This window comes from Carassius auratus, chromosome 45 (genome assembly GCF_003368295.1).
Source record: "Carassius auratus strain Wakin chromosome 45, ASM336829v1, whole genome shotgun sequence".
Taxonomy (NCBI): Eukaryota; Metazoa; Chordata; class Actinopteri; order Cypriniformes; family Cyprinidae; genus Carassius; species Carassius auratus.
Window position 1 is genome coordinate 17390065 of NC_039287.1, and position 18818 is coordinate 17408882.

The 18818-nt window shown below is 37.8% G+C and overlaps 1 protein-coding gene across 7 annotated transcripts in view; it reads left to right on the plus strand.

The window, feature by feature from the left end:
- The window catches only part of lama2 (laminin, alpha 2), a 176130-nt gene that overhangs the window by 18510 nt on the left and 138802 nt on the right, over window positions 1–18818 (plus strand). For all 7 annotated transcript variants that reach the window (XM_026233847.1, XM_026233849.1, XM_026233848.1 and 4 more), the window contains exon 2: window positions 14382–14552. In XM_026233847.1, the coding sequence (XP_026089632.1) occupies window positions 14382–14552 (171 nt within the window). The remainder of the gene's footprint in view (window positions 1–14381; window positions 14553–18818) is intronic.

Genomic DNA, 18818 nt, shown 5'->3' on the forward strand with positions numbered 1-18818 from the left:
CATGGAAACAGTGATGTGTTGTACAGAATGACAGAAACAAAGGTGGAAGTAACACACACACACACACACACACACACTCATAGAGAATTCACATTGAAAAATAAGATCTGGCTAAGAACAAGTACAGAATATAGCTGAATAAATGTTTTCATATCAGGACACAACTCTGTATAATGACATGGGTATGACACAGGTATTACAAGGAGAGGGTTCTTATGAGGACATAACCCATGTCCCCATTTTTCAAAACACTTATAAATCATACAGAATGAGTTTTTTTGAGAAAGTAAAAATGCAGAAAGTTTCCTGTGAGGGTTAGGGTTAGGTGTAGGGTTGGTGAAGGGAGATAGAATATAGTTTCTACAGAATAAAAACCATTACACCTATGGGATGAACACACTTTACACAAAAACAAACGTGTGTGTGTGTGTGTGTCTGTCTGTGCGTGTGTGCGTGTGTGTGTGTAATATAGTGCATTTTTAATTCTTCCAGCGGTTATCATTAGCTGTCTTAGATTTGAAAGCTGGAATCACTCTAATGTGTGTGTTCTAGAGAAGCCGCTAGCAGTGCTATCATCCTCAGAGCTTGTGTTGGTCTGTCCTGGTGTTGAGCTGTGTTGACTGAATGGTTAAGACTGGTGTGTCTTAGCTGAGGACTACTAACTAGTTGAAACTAGGCGATGTGAGCTGATAAGGACATTCATTTCATAGGTTGAGAAAGTTATCCTGGTGAAAGACTATGACAATAAACACTTCTTTCTTTAGAATAACTGTGTGAGAAATCTTTTAGCAGTAAAGCAGCTCTTTTTGTCACTATGTGTCAGTGGTTTTATCATTAGTCACAGCACACTTTCCTGCTGCTGGTGGACACTGATCTCAACTGAGGCGTCATTGTGTTTAATAGTGAAAATGAACACCTTTCTGCAAGGGAATGTGTTTGTTTGTTTGTTTGTAAGATACAATGGTGTGTAAGGCTTCATATCTGTAGTGCTTGTATTCAGAACAACATCACTGTTTCTTGTGTGATATTAAGTCAATTCTGAATTATTTGTAATGTAAAAAAGACCTCCCTGAAATGTGTCTTCTGAATTAACTAACACAAAATTTCAAATATAGATTTGTTAAATTAATTAAATACTCACATTTTTATAAATCGGAACATTTCAGAATGATTTACACAAGAATGTATTAATGAGGCCCTGTGTAGGAAAGCTACTTTATTCATGATCTGACCTGTTCATGTGATTGAAGATTTAACACCTATAGAGAGTACCGTATAAACCACATGTACAGTGTGTGTGTGTGTGTGTGTGTGTGTGTGTGTGTGAGAGAGAGAGAGAGAGAGAGAACTCAAGACACACTCATAAACACAAGCTCATCCTAAACTCTGATAGAATAAAAAACAGCAAGAAGAGAAATAAAGATCAGCGAATCCCACCTTGAGATCTGTCTCAGCAAACATACGCACACACACTACGCTCACTACACGGCAAGATTGACAGGTTTTATGGTGCAAGGTGTTAGAAGTGTGTCATCACGAGTTTATCAATACAAGTGTGTGTCAGATACTATGGATGTGTGTTTGGTGTGATTATGTGATGTTGCAAAAAACATATTCTTATATAAAAACATCCATAAAATGATCTATTTTCCCAAGAAGCAAAATTGCATAAGACCCCAGAGGAAATGCTGCTCTTTCAAAGCTCAGGAGACTTCATAAAAACTCCTAAATGAGTCAGAAGTCATCATGCTGCTCGAGAAGAGAGCTGTGACATGAATGTGGAGAGCAGCTTTAGGCAACTTTCTAAATTTCATTTACCTTCATTCATTAAGCACACTCTTTTATCCGAAGCTACTTACAAATGAGGAATACAACAAGCAATGTATGATCTTTATTCTTGTTCACAAGTTTTTATGAGGAAACACTGATTAAAACAATCATTCCTTGTAGCATCGAGTTTTACAGGTTTCATTCACATCATTTGATCTAGTTTGTAGTCGGATGTTTAATCGTGTGCATTATTTCCTCGTGCAGGCATTGTTGGTGTTAGATGAAATGTTTGTGTGTCTGAACTGACAGCTCGGCCGGACTCGACCCTTGTTCACAGCTTCATCATGAACGCACACAGAAGATGAGGAGCGGGCTGGGAGTGAGAAAGGCATGTCTCTCAGCTCCTGACGCCCCACGCCGCATGAAAGAATAATTAGTTATGTCAAGCTGAATGAAAGATCAGCTGTATCAGGATATGAATGAAGAAGGAATGAACGCTGATATCGATTCGGCCCGGCGAGAACCCTGAACTGTGTCCCGGTGGCACCTACGGATCACAACACTCTCGGAAACATGACAGGTCTTTTAGAATCATTTCATCGGGATTCATGAATATATCTGGAGCTAAATATGCATCTCCAGTGTGCTTAAAAGCCACATTTCCCTTTTGAGTGCGTCTGTGTTCAGATCATCATGGCTATTTGTACTGCATGCAAACAAAATCTTGGCAGAAGCCCAAGAAACAATCAATCAATCAATAAAATACTAAAGAAATATTTGAATTATCATTGAAATAGTGTCACAAGATGAACGATAAAAGATAAAGATCCTGACTCGCCTGAGGACTTTAGAGAGTTAACATATTAGCCTACATAAATAAAGAGGTTTCGTTGTCAATTTGTAATTATTAACTTTTTAAAGCATTATATTAGATATATTCATCATGTCTGTGAAGGCATGTATTCTCTGAGTTTCGGTTCATCATTTATTGTGAAGCGCTCCTGCTCAAGACCAAGACGACAGAAAGGGCATCCTGTTTGTGTGCCTTATTTTACAAAAGCAAAGATTTTTGATGATATTGTGAGTGCACAGAAATAAAAGTGGACCCTTTACAATTCCGGATGATGTATTACTCTTATTACTCTTAACTTTATGAGCAAAAATGATGCCGTATCTATAGGTTTTATTTAAGGCAAGTCATGTTGATTTGAAGGCTTAATTGATCAAACATTTATTTGCTCAACTCAGTCTGCCGCTGGCCGTTTGGTCGTTACTTAATTTTTTTTTTTTTTAAATAAAACCTGAATTTAACAAACGTAAAAATTTTACAAAATTTCTAACCAGCATGTACTGCTTCAAGTCAGATTGCGATCGGTTTGCAGTGCTGCGTGATGTCGAGCACACCTATTAATTCATTCAAAGGATTGAAACATGATTTTCGAGTCTTTGAATCATTGCCTCAAACCATTCGTTCAAAAACACTGATTCATTCAAGGAACAAACAAAAATGAACCATTAATGAGACTTCGGGGCAGCTGTGGCCTAATGGTTATAGAGCCGGACTAGTTACCCGAAGGTTGCTGGTTCAAGTCTCGGTGCTGGCAGGAGTTGTAGGTGGAGGGAGGGAGTGAATGAACCCTCACTACCCATGATTGAAGTGCCCTTGAGCAAGGTACTGAGCCCCAGGTGCTGGATATATAGCTGTGTGTGAGTGTGTGTGTGTGTGTGTTCACTTGGATGGTTTAATGCAGAGCACCAATTCTGAGTATTGGTTACTGTTCAATTCCCCATTCCTTTTGTTTAGTTTTTGTTGTTTTACTCAACAATCTCTCTTTTTTTTCAGTTTTTCTACTGTCATGTCTTACGCTCTATTTTCTCAATGGCTGAATTGTGTCTTAATTGTATAATAAACTTATACAACTGAATTGTATAATAAATTAGACTGAATCAGTTCTTTTTAGTGTATCAGTTAAAGTAAATTGCTAAATGGTTAAACCAGTTAGTAATTTAGTCTGTTCATTTTATTTGGACAATTCATGCAAGCACATAATCATTTGAACCAGTAAATCTATAACATGATATAACATGGAAAAAAAGAATAAAAAAAAAGAATAAAGCATACTTTTTTTTACCTACGATCCATTAAAAACTAGCCTGAAATGCCTTTTATGTAGTTTTTCTCCAGTTATGTAGAAATTCTTTGTTAAGATCTGTAGCTTGTGAGTGAAAAACTATTACAAAACTTTTGTAAGATTAATGTAATTCTCTGTAACATTTTTGAAAATGTGTTCTTTCATCTAGCTACATTTTGAGGAGCTATAACACTATGTGTTTCAATGACCTTGTCCTATATATATATATATATATATATATATATATATATATATACAGTCTTGTTCAAAATAATAGCAGTACAATGTGACTAACCAGAATAATCAAGGTTTTTAGTATATTTTTTATTGCTACGTGGCAAACAAGTTACCAGTAGGTTCAGTAGATTGTCAGAAAACAAACAAGACCCAGCATTCATGATATGCACGCTCTTAAGGCTGTGCAATTGGGCAATTAGTTGAATTAGTTGAAAGGGGTGTGTTCAAAAAAATAGCAGTGTCTACCTTTGACTGTACAAACTCAAAACTATTTTGTACAAACATTTTTTTTTTCTGGGATTTAGCAATCCTGTGAATCACTAAACTAATATTTAGTTGTATGACCACAGTTTTTTAAAACTGCTTGACATCTGTGTGGCATGGAGTCAACCAACTTGTGGCACCTCTCAGCTGTTATTCCACTCCATGATTCTTTAACAAAATTCCACAATTCATTCACATTTCTTGGTTTTGCTTCAGAAACAGCATTTTTGATATCACCCCACAAGTTCTCAATTGGATTAAGGTCTGGAGATTGGGCTGGCCACTCCATAACATTAATTTTGTTGGTTTGGAACCAAGACTTTGCCTGTTTACTAGTGTGTTTTGGGTCATTGTCTTGTTGAAACAACCATTTCAAGGGCATGTCCTCTTCAGCATAGGGCAACATGACCTCTTCAAGTATTTTAACATATGCAAACTGATCCATGATCCCTGGTATGCGATAAATAGGCCCAACACCATAGTAGGAGAAACATGCCCATATCATGATGCTTGCACCTCCATGCTTCACTGTGTACTGTGGCTTGAATTCAGAGTTTGGGGGTCGTCTCACAAACTGCCTGTGGCCCTTGGACCCAAAAAGAACAATTTTACTCTCATCAGTCCACAAAATGTTCCTCCATTTCTCTTTAGGCCAGTTGATGTGTTCTTTGGCAAATTGTAACCTCTTCTGCACATGCCTTTTTTTTAACAGAGGGACTTTGCGGGGGATTCTTGAAAATAGATTAGCTTCACACAGACGTCTTCTAACTGTCACAGTACTTACAGGTAACTCCAGACTGTCTTTGATCATCCTGGAGGTGATCATTGGCTGAGCCTTTGCCATTCTGGTTATTCTTCTATCCATTTTGATGGTTGTCTTCCGTTTTCTTCCACGTCTCTCTGGTTTTGCTCTCCATTTTAAGGCATTGGAGATCATTTTAGCTGAACAGCCTATCATTTTTTGCACCTCTTTATAGGTTTTCCCCTCTCTAATCAACTTTTTAATCAAAGTAAGCTGTTCTTCTGAACAATGTCTTGAACGACCCATTTTCCTCAGCTTTCAAATGCATGTTCAACAAGTGTTGGCTTCATCCTTAAATAGGGGCCACCTGATTCACACCTGTTTCTTCACAAAATTGATGACCTCAGTGATTGAATGCCACACTGCTATTTTTTTGAACACACCCCTTTCAACTAATTCAACGAATTGCCCAATTGCACAGCCTTAAGAGCGTGCATATCATGAATGCTGGGTCTCATTTGTTTTCTGAGAATCTACTGAACCTACTGGTAACTTGTTTGCCACGTAGCAATAAAAAAATATACGAAAAACCTTGATTATTCTGGTTAGTCACATTGTACTGCTATTATTTTGAACAAGACTGTATATATATACACATAGATCGTGTAACAACCTTCTGGTGATTGTAAAGTGAGCAGTCTTTCACACTTTCAAGGCTATATAGCTATTATGCGTTAAAGTATTGTTTTTCATGATGCTAGGAGGACCGACAGCCAATTAAATGTTGGAAAGTTTTGGAAATGACATCTACATTTAAATGTGTGATTCACTCTGAAGCTGTGAATGACAAAAACATGGCTTGTCAGAATAGATATGCTCAATGTAAATGCAAAGTAATAGATTACTAGCAAAGTTTCCAGTGCTGAAATTCAAGTAAATTTTCTGACAGTAAAATAAAAAAGTGAATTTTTAATACTTGTTTGGTAGGTGGATGCAAATGCACATCTGACTGGTAAAATTAAAATGTATGACTCTGTAAATCCATTAAAATAATTTAGGTAACATCTTCAATGAAGTCTGTTTTTAATAGTATTCGTGAGGCATTATAGTGAATTCATTATGCATTATAAAAATAAAATAAAAATTATATTAAATATAATAATATATTTTATCATCTCATGTTTAATCATAACAACAGTTTTAATACATTATACTTCTTACTTATTTGTGTTATAGCTTTTAAGGTAATGATGATTTATAATACACAATGAACACATTGCATCCACCTAACTGACAATGGATTGTAATGTGTTATGTCTAATTTCTTGCCATTGATAACTTGTTACTTTACTTTAAGCAGACAAAGATCACTTATAAATAACAACAACAATAAAAATAAAAATCATAATTTTTCTTAAACAGCCATAAGATCAGATATCTGGTCAGATTAATGTGTAATATGGCACTTTTGATTTTAACTATATTTATTCTAATATCAGTAAGATAGCAAGATACTTTACAGATCTTAAATAAATAATGTTGAGATATGACACTTATAATCCATTATAAATTAAGTGGATTTAAAATGGTGTTTAATTGCGCTATAAATAATCATACTCATTAATGTTATAATCACAAATAAGTTTCATAATGTATTATAATTGTTGTTATGATTATTTATGATATTAAACTACATATTGTTATTATTATTAGTTACAATGCATTATGCATTAATTTAAAGCCATAAGAATACCCTCATAATGGATTTAAAAAATGGGTAATTGCCATAATTTATAAAATGCAAACTACTTATAATTTTTTAGATTAATATGTTGTTTGTTATGATTCATAAATATCTATTTTAACAATAAAAAGTAATACACAGGTAGTGATGCAATTGCAACAACAATATTTTACATAGTTCTGATCTACAGTCTCAATATAATGTTCATATACCATAATATATTTTTCTTAATCAATATCAATATATAATATCTAGTATACATAATATATAATTAATAATATCAAAGGCTATATGCTTAATATGTAGCTCTGCTTCACACATTTTGAATCAAGGAGTTTTAAAATGTGCACCATGTCTCTATCACCAAAGGGGTCCATGCCCTGAAAATCCTTGAAGACCCTTGGTTTAGAGCGTCACTTGCAAATAGATTTTTGAATTTGTGTCTAAAGCTCCGGTTTAAAAAACTTCCAAGCTGGAAGCTGTTAATGTTTCATGGGAAAATGTCCTTGTTATGCTTTACAAATGTGTCCCATATTGAGCATAATATCCATTTGATTGTGGACATTCCAGAGGCAGCTGCTAAGCTGTGATGTGTTTGCATGAACGACTACATCCCTACAACTAAACAGCAGAGAATTCAGAGAATCACTGTAAAGAGCACAGGGGAAGTTGGAGTGAGGAGAACCTTGCTTTTGTCCAGCTCGCATTTCTCTGAGAACTCATAAGGAACATCTGTTTGAACAGCTGAGACTGATTTCGTGAGATCAAGTTCTCTTTGATTCAGACCAAGTATGCACTCACTTTTTATTTTTTTGCTGCATAAATAGGGGATATTTTGGTAATAGCACACTATCATACTATGTTATGTTATATATTATGACAAAAAATCTTAATTTTGATTATCTTACTTGATATTGTGATTTCAGTGATTAATAATGATTAATTTCAGTCATCAGTGGCTCAGTCGTTGAACATTAATTAAGCAAATTCATAGATGTATTTTTGATAAAACTGTCAGTAACTACATTTTACAGTGTGTATGTGTTACACCACCCAAGCTTTAAGTCGCTGTGGCTTGGGAAGGCCACTTTTTTTTTTCATTTCACCAGTCTTGCTGCCCAAAGCCGCTTTGACAATGAGACCCTGAAAACACTATACTGGATCTGGGCAATTTACCATTGCCCTGTAGACCTCCCAGAAACCATGGGACTGAGTTATAGTGAGGAAATGCTCTGGACTGTGGAGAGAATATGACCTCTGATCCAGTACACAACAAGACCCAGAGCTGGGCTAACCATCACCCAGCTTTACAGAGCATCAACCCGAGCCCACCGCAGACAGAAAGCCATTATGTCATTACTTTCACCTGTGCCTTGTTTATCATCTTCATTTGTCTTTGTACTTGAGTTCCTGTCTGTTCAGTGTTAGTTTGTCAGATCTCGTCAAAGTTACGTTTATGTAATGCCTTCCCTTCATTTGGAATGAACTTGTTTGTGGATTAGAGATGGGCAGATGAAGCCTTGTGAAGCTTTTGAGGCTATTTCCTGATTGTACCAAAAAAAGATTCAAAGCTTCAAATCCTCAAATATAGTGACCAGTGATATCTAGTGGTCAGCTGCAATTATAGCAGCCACTTTCAAATGAATCACACAACTCGTTGATCCCAGTTTCAACACAAAATTAATTCTCAGCAATAGCAGCTGTGTCTTCATTCTGAGAATCATTGTAAACACATGAAAGTGTTACTATGTTACTATGAAGCAGGGAGGAAGCACCAAACATTTTGTGTTGCCTTATAATTAATGACGCTGCGGCAAATATTCAAATCAGTCACCTTGATTCAGGTGTTTCATTGTGATGTATGAAGCCTCAAACGTCATCTGTCACGTGATCACAGAGATTTGATACAAGCCTCGACACAGTCTTTCGAGCTAGTCTGCTTCAGTAGAGTAAAACAGGCTTCGGAGCCTCAGTGTCAAACGTCACATCCCTAGTGTGGATTATTAAAGACTATTTAACCTTCATCATCTTCGTGAGTGTCCTTCTACACTGTGGCGTGACAGTATGTGACTGTTGGTTCTTTTAGCAGTTTTAAAAAAAAATTCTTTTACTTGTACTTTTAATTGTGAATAGACTATCTGTGGAAAGAATTTGTCTTTTTCTTTTTTTGATCACATGAAACGTTACGACTTTGTCAGGGATTCATCACAGTCACGGCCACCTCCGTCATCTCAGTCACCTGTGGCCCATGTCTCACACCAGATCCCTGTCTCCTGATTACTAATCACTGGCAATCAAGTCAGCTACATAACCACTCTCACAACAGTTTGGGATCTTCCGGTCTACCGTTCAATTCCCTGAACTGTTCAGACTCAGTGTGCACTTACATGTGTATGTATACCTACCTTTTGGACTCCTGACGATCCTCCTGAGATTATTTTAAGAACCTATGCAAATGGCTTCCACCTGGTCATCTCCTGAGGAACGTGCTCGCCGACTTGTGGCTGGACTCCGTCTTTATTGCGCCGCTACCAAAATCATTACATTGGGGCCTGCCCCATCCAACCCCAACGTCTTATGGTTAGTACCATTCAGCTAGACCCCATAATCGCCATGCTTTCCATGCTTTCAGTGCAACTATTCACTCCAGTCGATACCGTTACAGTAACATTTATGCATTTAGCAGATTCTTTTATCCAAAGAAACTTCTGGTGCACTTAGGCTATACATTTTATTTTTTTACCAGTATGTATGTTCCATGGGAACTGAACCCACAACCTTTTGCGCTGCTAATGCTAAGCTTTACCAATGAGTCAACTTCAGATTTTTTACAGTCGACTTCTATTTGATGGAGGAGTACATCAAGGAGTCTCTTAACCAAGGTTTCATCTGGCCATCCAGCTCACCAGATGTTTTTTTTCTGGGTAAGAAGGATGGGGGGTTGCAGCCCTGTGTTGATTATCGAGCTCTGAATTTCCAGATGGTCGAACCCTCTTACTGACTTCCCCTGCTCCCAGCCGCTCTTGAGGAACTCTGTGGGGCCCGCATCTTCTCCAAGCTGGACCTGCGAGAGGTGTGTAACCTCTTTCATATCCAGGAAGGCGATGAAGGGAAGATGGCCTTACCAAACCTAGTGGGCTTTCTGGGGGTTAAGCCTCTTGGCTTCATGGAGATATTGGAGGTTTTTGTGATCTGTGATGACAGTGAAAGGATGGTTAGCTTCTTCCAGCCAATGCCGCCACTCCTTTAGGGCTAGTTTAATGACCAGCAGCTCCCCATTACCGATATCATAAATCTGCTCCACTGGGGTAAATTTCTTGGAATAGTATGTGCAAGGCTGAAGGCATAGAGGCTCACTGATTTGTTGGGAAAGCACAGCTCCGACTCCAGTGGTGAAGGCGTCCACTTCTACCACAGTACATGGGGTTCAAGATGACGAAGGATAGGAATCAGCAAATCCTTGGAATCTTGAAGCTCCTTTACAGACTGAGGAATGGGCCACTACGTGATGGCTGTTACCTTCCCCTGGTCCATCTGAATTCCCTCCTGGCCGGTGATGTACCCGAGGAACTGCTCCAGCTTGAGGTACAGATAGTGCTGGCGGAGCCTCTGAAGGACCTGCTTAATGTAGTGGCGATGGTCAGCCAGGTTCAGGGAGGAAATTAATATATCATTCATGTAGACACTTACAAAGTTGTGGAGGATCTCCCGGGAACACCTTGTTCATAAATCCCTGGAAGACAGCTGGGGCGTTGGCAAGGCCATACGGCATGACAAGGTACTCATAGTGTTTGGAAGGGTTAACCCTCTGAGGTTAATGGGTTTTTGGGGCCTGGAGAAGTTTTGTTATGCCCTGACATTTTTTCAGTTGCTTATAAACCTCTAAATGGGTAAAGTCTAATCTCACTGTTATCAGCACAAACTGGGCTATAATAATTTGTGAGCAGCATGTATGTTTGTACATAATTGTGTTTTTGAGAAAACAATGTTTATACGTGGTTAGTGAAAAACTACAAATTTTAAATCACTTGAATAAGACCATAAAGCACATACAGAACATTGGTTCCCAGAACTTTTGAGAACTGGAGCTTGTAGCCTAGATTTTTTCTTTTTAAATTATACTCACTTACAGAAAACAACATATTGATTAAAATTTTCTAAGACATTTCTTTGTGTAGAAAAGGTCTATGCGAGAGGGCATGAACTATCTCGCATTATGTTGTGATTTACACCTGAGAAGACAAAGCCCTGCATAATGAGCTGCATAATGAGCCTTTCAGTCAGCTTGTGTCACTGAGAGGGAGGAGTTACAAGAAAGAATGTGAGGACAAAATAAATCTATGTATTTTTATGTTTGCAGTTTATTTAGAATATATTTAATTATCCCACAAAATAATTTAATATACACTTGCGAGTGCAGTTAAACACTTTATTAGGCTTGATCAAAGCTGACTTTTTTTTCTACAAAAAAACAACAACAATATATAGTTGGGCTTTTAAACAGCGGCAGTGATGAGGCTCCTTTTACATCCGGTGTGCCTCATCACACGCCGCCAGCCCTGGCTCGTCCAGTGCCCCTCCTCACTTACACACCCACTCCTGTCGGAGCCTGGTGAAGGGCGGCGATTAAGGGAGGTGCCGATGATAATTAGGGGGAGGCAGCCAACTCGTCACAATATTTTACATTATTTCTGAATGCAATAAAATATGATGTGTAAATATACTGATGCAACTTACCTGTGATTTTGTTTCTCTCTCAACAATGATAGACTTATAGTCAGATGCAAGTTATTTTCCAGAAAATACAGTAAACAATGACACTGTCAATAACTTAAGCTTGCAAGTTCTGCACTCTCACGAAAACTATTGTTACAATCAGGGAAGCTGTTTACAGTGAACTGTGAATCGTATTGGCATAGCATTTACACATTGTTGGTTACAGTGACAGTATTCGAGAAAGTATAGTTAGACAGTCAGATCACAATGAGCAAAAATGTAGTTTTGAATCGAATTCTTCTCACAGTGATACAGTGAAATGCATTAAACTGACTATTGTATTCATGCAGTCAACACTGTTGACACTGCTTAACCCTGCAAAAATAAGTTGTTACTTTTGATGAAATTGGAGTAAATATAAATATGATGCTGTAATTTATGATTCAAATTGTGAGTTTTTAAAATAATTTGTTGGACATGCCTAATTTCTAACATAGACTACCTTTAAATTGTACATAATGTAGTAGTGCGCTAGTATGCTTCATATTCTTCATATTCTTTATATTTGAATGCTGGAAATGCTGTGAAAGTGGATTCTGAGAGAGTTTTAATTACAGAAACAAGGGAAAGCAAAGCTACTCTCACAAAGCAGGATCAGCTTTCATAATACAACTGTTACTGCGCTGTTTTGATGAAGGATGTGTTTGATGAAATAGACATTGCATTTGATTTCATGCAGCTTTTAAGTCTCTTGTTACTGAAATTATCATTTTGTTTCATAACATCCACACGTTTGTCCTAATAATACATTCCCAAGATTCATTTTTGGCAAAACCTGATTTAACTAAGAGTTTGGCTGTTAGTAGGATACTGAACTGAAGTCTTCTATGTAATCAGTCATCTTAGCTAAGTATGTTGAATAATCAGTTTAAATAAGAACAACATTCTTTTTATTCTTATTACGTTCTAAAATAATAATAATAATAATAATAATAATAATAATAATAATAATAGTAGTAAATAAATTAAAAAAATAAAATAATAAATGAAGAATGTTTCCAGTCTGCCTTTAATATAAGGACTGTGCTTGACTTGTAAATGATGAGGTTCTAAGGACTGGTGACAGGGAGAGGATGCGGAGTTCAAACACAAACAACATTGTTAACAAATAGTGTGTTCCAGCAACACTAGATCGCACCCATTTAAATCAGCGAGTTGCTATGTATTATCAGACTCTAGTTAGCCACTGCTCGTGGATGCTATTATTTTTTTTTATTCCATTGATGATCAAATATATCTGTGTATACTCATTATCAGGGGCGTAGCAGCCATTTTAAAAGTGGGGGGGACAGCTGTATGGTGATTTGACCCAAAGCTGATGTTCATAATAAATTCTAAATAGAATACCAATTGGCATTTTACTTTTTCAAATTTGGGAACATGACATGATAGCTTACAGGAACCTATTTTTGTTAAATCATACTCAAAATTTAAAAATACTGCAGGACTTTGAGACCAATGGGAGACCATCTATAATGTTTTTTTTTTTTTTTTAATGAAATAAAGATATTTTATGATATTTACAATATTTCAGTTGCACTACATTTGAACAATAACTTTTTTTTTAACAGTTGGACAAAAACAGGTGTTAAATGAGTATACAGATTACATCTACAGTAATTTTATACAACATACATTTTATGAAAAATATGAGACAGATGATCTGTGAATAAATCAAGCTCCTCTGGCTCCTCCCAGTGGTCCTATTTCCATTAGCAGAAATACATCACTCCCGATAAAAAACAACCAATCAGAGCTGCGGTCCGTAACTTTGTGTGTTTTCAAAATGTAGAAAAATGTAGCTATATAATAAGCGAGTACACCATGAATCCATTTTCCAAACCGTGTTTTTAGCTTGTCCTGAATCACTAGGGTGCACCTATAATAAGTGTTTATATTCGGACTATTTTAGATTGCTTCGGGGTACCGCGGCGGAGTAACCCAGTACCTTTGTGATTCTTCATAGACATAAACAGAGAGAAGTAGTTCCGGCTATGATGTTCTTCCGCAAGACGCAAGCAGTTCTGTTTATTAACCGCTAGAGCTTTTATCCAAAGTGACAATTAGGAGAGCATTTAACACACTGAATCCGGCGGGACGTGACGAGGTCCATACGGGTTCAATAGGTTAAATCATAACATGAAAACTTTATCGCGCGATTCGTGTCATCGCGACATACTGTAACATACTTACAGTGTGTGTTTGAAAAAAGGATGTAATCGTCCTTTGCTTTTTCTGGGGTGCATTTTATCCCAGACGGCCTAATAGCAAAGTGAACGAACGAACGAAAATTCAGAAGAGCAACAAGAGATTTGAAGCTCACAGCAGACGCGCCCAGGAGATGATTCGCTCTGTGATTGGCTGAATATTACTTCACTCAAATCTAAGTAACAAATCAGAGAACACTACAGGAAATATTCACGCTGGATCCTAAAAAAAAAAAAAAATTAGCAGGGGTCAGAATCACCTGTTTCTAAAAGTGCGGGGGACGTGTCCCCCCCGTCCCCCCCGGTTGCTACGCCCCTGCTCATTATAATATAATATATGTACATAAGCAAAAATTGCAAATTTAAAATTGCAACCATTCTGGATAGATGAATGGGAAAGCTATGCAAAAACTTTCTGTTGGGTGTTGTTGGTGTTGAACCATCTGTAGTAGCGATCATCTGTCTTGGTAACAGCTAATTTGTGTGTGTGTGTGTGTGTGTGTGCACAGGTCTCTTTCCAGCTGTGCTGAACCTGGCCTCCATGGCAGAGATCACGACCAATGCCACGTGTGGAGAAACTGGACCAGAAATGTACTGCAAACTAGTTGAGCATGTACCAGGTCGGCCCGTGAAAAACCCTCAGTGTCGGTTCTGCAACCTGAAGAGTGATTATGATTACGGTACAGGACACACACACACACACAGACACTGTCTCTCAGGCTGTGCATAATCCTTTTCATATGCTCTAGTCAAAGACTGTTTCTGCCCATAAATCACTGCATTCCAGAATCAGAGCACACACATGTATTGTGCACTGGATTCCTCACTTTGCATGCCTCAGAGTAGAAAGTATTGTTTTTATTAGCAATGTTTGAATCATTAACAAAAAATTGGAATCATCTGACCCTGGTCTGAGATACTCATTCACAAGCCAGACTGATTTAACTCAGAGCCAGACAGTGCCTTTCCCAAAAGCATTGTCAGCCATTGTCTCAAGTTCTGTTAAATACCAACATAATTCAACTCTTCAGTGTTCAAATGAACATTCACAAACAGCATTATAAACTTGTGTGGTTAGATCTACAACTCTCAACCTGCAGCAGTTTCTTGTTAGTAAGACGTGGATTTACTTACTTTAGATTAGATCATGCATTACACACTGTATATCATCGTCCATTATATATCATTTGTTCCATTTCAAACTATATATTTTAGCATGTCAATGGAATGGATGTCAATGCGAGTCTTACGTCATTGAAAAGCAATGGTGGTGAATTGCTTTTAAATTACGTACATATTCAGAATATATATATATATATATATATATATATATATATATATATATAGTGGGTACGGAAAGTATTCAGACCCCCTTAAATTTTTCACTCTTTGTTATATTGCAGCCATTAAGTTATTTTTTTCTCCTCATTAATGTACACAGAGCACCCCATATTGACAGAAAAACACAGAATTGTTGACGGTTTTGCAGATTTATTAAAAATGGAAAACTGAAATATCACATGGTCCTAAGTATTCAGACCCTTTGCTGTGACACTCAGATATTTAACTCAGGTGCTGTCCATTTCATCTGACCATCCTTGAGATGGATCTACACCTTCATTTGAGTCCAGCTGTGTTTCATTATACTGATTGGACATGATTAGGAAAGCCACACACCTGTCTGTTTAAAACCTTACAGCTCACAGTCCATGTCAGAGCAAATGAGAATCATGAGGTCAAAGGAACTGCCTGAAGAGCTGAGAGAGAGAATTGTGGCAGGCACAGATCTGCCCAAGGTTACAAAAAAAAAATTCTGCTGCACTTAAGGTTCCTAAGACCACAGTGACCTCCATAATCCTTAAATGGAAGACGTTTGGGACGACCTAGCGGCAACCTCGCACTCTCTCTCGTGAAGCCAATAAGGAAGTGACAAAAACTGCAATTCATCTACTGGCCGCTTGAGGTTTGCTGCAAAAGGGAGTTGCAATCGAGGGAAAGATGAATGCGGCCTAGTGCAGGAATATCCTGGACGGAAACCTTCTCCAGAGTGCTCAGGACCTCACACGGGGCCGAAGGTTCACCTTCCGACAAGACAATCACCCTAAGCACTCAGCTAAAATAATGAAGGAGTGGCTTCACAACAACTCAATGACTGTTCTTCAATGGCCCAGCCAGAGCCCTGACTGAAACCCAATTGAGCATCTATGGAGAGGCCTGAAAATGGCTGTCCACCAATGTTTACCATCCAACCTGACAGAACTGGAGAGGATCTGCAAGGAGGAATGGCAGAGGATCCCCAAATCCAAGTGTGAAAAACTTGTTGCATCTTTCCCAAAAAGACTCATCGCTGTATTAGATCAAAAGGGTGCTTCTACTGAATAGCAAATGGGACCATGTGATATTTCAGTTTTTCTTTTTTAATAAATGTGCAAAAATGTCAACGATTCTGTGTTTTTCTGTCAATATGGGGTGCTGTGTGTACATTAATGAGGAAAAAAAATGAACTTAAATGATTTTAGCAAATAACTGCAATATAACAAAGAGTGAAAAATTTAATGGGGTCTAAATACTTTCCATACCCACTGTATGTATATATATATATATATATACAGTATTGTTCAAAATAATAGCAGTACAATGTGACTAACCAGAATAATCAAGGTTTTTAGTATATTTTTTATTGCTACGTGGCAAACAAGTTACCAGTAGGTTCAGTAGATTGTCAGAAAACAAACAAGACCCAGCATTCATGATATGCACGCTCTTAAGGCTGTGCAATTGGGCAATTAGTTGAATTAGTTGAAAGGGGTGTGTTCAAAAAAATAGCAGTGTCTACCTTTGACTGTACAAACTCAAAACTATTTTGTACAAACATTTTTTTTTTCTGGGATTTAGCAATCCTGTGAATCACTAAACTAATATTTAGTTGTATGACCACAGTTTTTTAAAACTGCTTGACATCTGTGTGGCATGGAGTCAACCAACTTGTGGCACCTCTCAGCTGTTATTCCACTCCATGATTCTTTAACAACATTCCACAATTCATTCACATTTCTTGGTTTTGCTTCAGAAACAGCATTTTTGATATCACCCCACAAGTTCTCAATTGGATTAAGGTCTGGAGATTGGGTTGGCCACTCCATAACATTAATTTTGTTGGTTTGGAACCAAGACTTTGCCCGTTTACTAGTGTGTTTTGGGTCATTGTCTTGTTGAAACAACCATTTCAAGGGCATGTCCTCTTCAGCATAGGGCAACATGACCTCTTCAAGTATTTTAACATATGCAAACTGATCCATGATCCCTGGTATGCGATAAATAGGCCCAACACCATAGTAGGAGAAACATGCCCATATCATGATGCTTGCACCTCCATGCTTCACTGTCTTCACTGTGTACTGTGGCTTGAATTCAGAGTTTGGGGGTCGTCTCACAAACTGCCTGTGGCCCTTGGACCCAAAAAGAACAATTTTACTCTCATCAGTCCACAAAATGTTCCTCCATTTCTCTTTAGGCCAGTTGATGTGTTCTTTGGCAAATTGTAACCTCTTCTGCACATGCCTTTTTTTTAACAGAGGGACTTTGCGGGGGATTCTTGAAAATAGATTAGCTTCACACAGACGTCTTCTAACTGTCACAGTACTTACAGGTAACTCCAGACTGTCTTTGATCATCCTGGAGGTGATCATTGGCTGAGCCTTTGCCATTCTGGTTATTCTTCTATCCATTTTGATGGTTGTCTTCCGTTTTCTTCCACGTCTCTCTGGTTTTGCTCTCCATTTTAAGGCATTGGAGATCATTTTAGCTGAACAGCCTATCATTTTTTGCACCTCTTTATAGGTTTTCCCCTCTCTAATCAACTTTTTAATCAAAGTACGCTGTTCTTCTGAACAATGTCTTGAACGACCCATTTTCCTCAGCTTTCAAATGCATGTTCAACAAGTGTTGGCTTCATCCTTAAATAGGGGCCACCTGATTCACACCTGTTTCTTCACAAAATTGATGACCTCAGTGATTGAATGCCACACTGCTATTTTTTTGAACACACCCCTTTCAACTAATTCAACTAATTGCCCAATTGCACAGCCTTAAGAGCGTGCATATCATGAATGCTGGGTCTCATTTGTTTTCTGAGAATCTACTGAACCTACTGGTAACTTGTTTGCCACGTAGCAATAAAAAAATATACGAAAAACCTTGATTATTCTGGTTAGTCACATTGTACTGCTATTATTTTGAACAATACTGTATATATATATACACACACACACACACACACACACACACACAGGTGCTTCTCAATAAATTAGAATGTCAAGGAAAATTGCATTTATTTCAGTAATTCAACTCAAATTGTGAAACTCATGTATTAAATAAATTCAGTGCACACAGACTGAAGTAGTTTAAGTCTTTGGTTCCTTTAATTGTGATGATTTTGGCTTACATTTAACAAAAACCCACCAATTCACGATCTCAACAAATTAGAATATGATGACATGCCAGTCAGCTCAAATCAGACAACCAACTCAAAACACCTGCAAAGGTTTACGGAGTCTTCAAAATGGTCTATGACAATCATTGACCCTTCACAAGGAGTGTAAGCCACAAAAATTAATTGCCAATAAGATGGCTATTCACAGAGTGCTGTATCCAAGCATGTTAACATAAAGTTGAGTGGAAGGAGAAAGTGTGGAAGGAAATGATGCACAACCAACTGAGAGAACCGCAGCCTTATGAGGATTGTCAAGCAAACTGGATTCAAGAATTTAAAGTGATCTTCACAAGCAATGGACTGAGGCTGGGGTCAAGGCATAAAGAGCACCACACACAGACGTGTCGAGGACAGACTTGTAGAAGACCACCACAACCATGTGGTAAGGGCGGAAGCCCCCCAGGAGGGAGGTGGACCGGTGGAGGATCAGGGGGAGGGACGGAGGGCCAGGTCT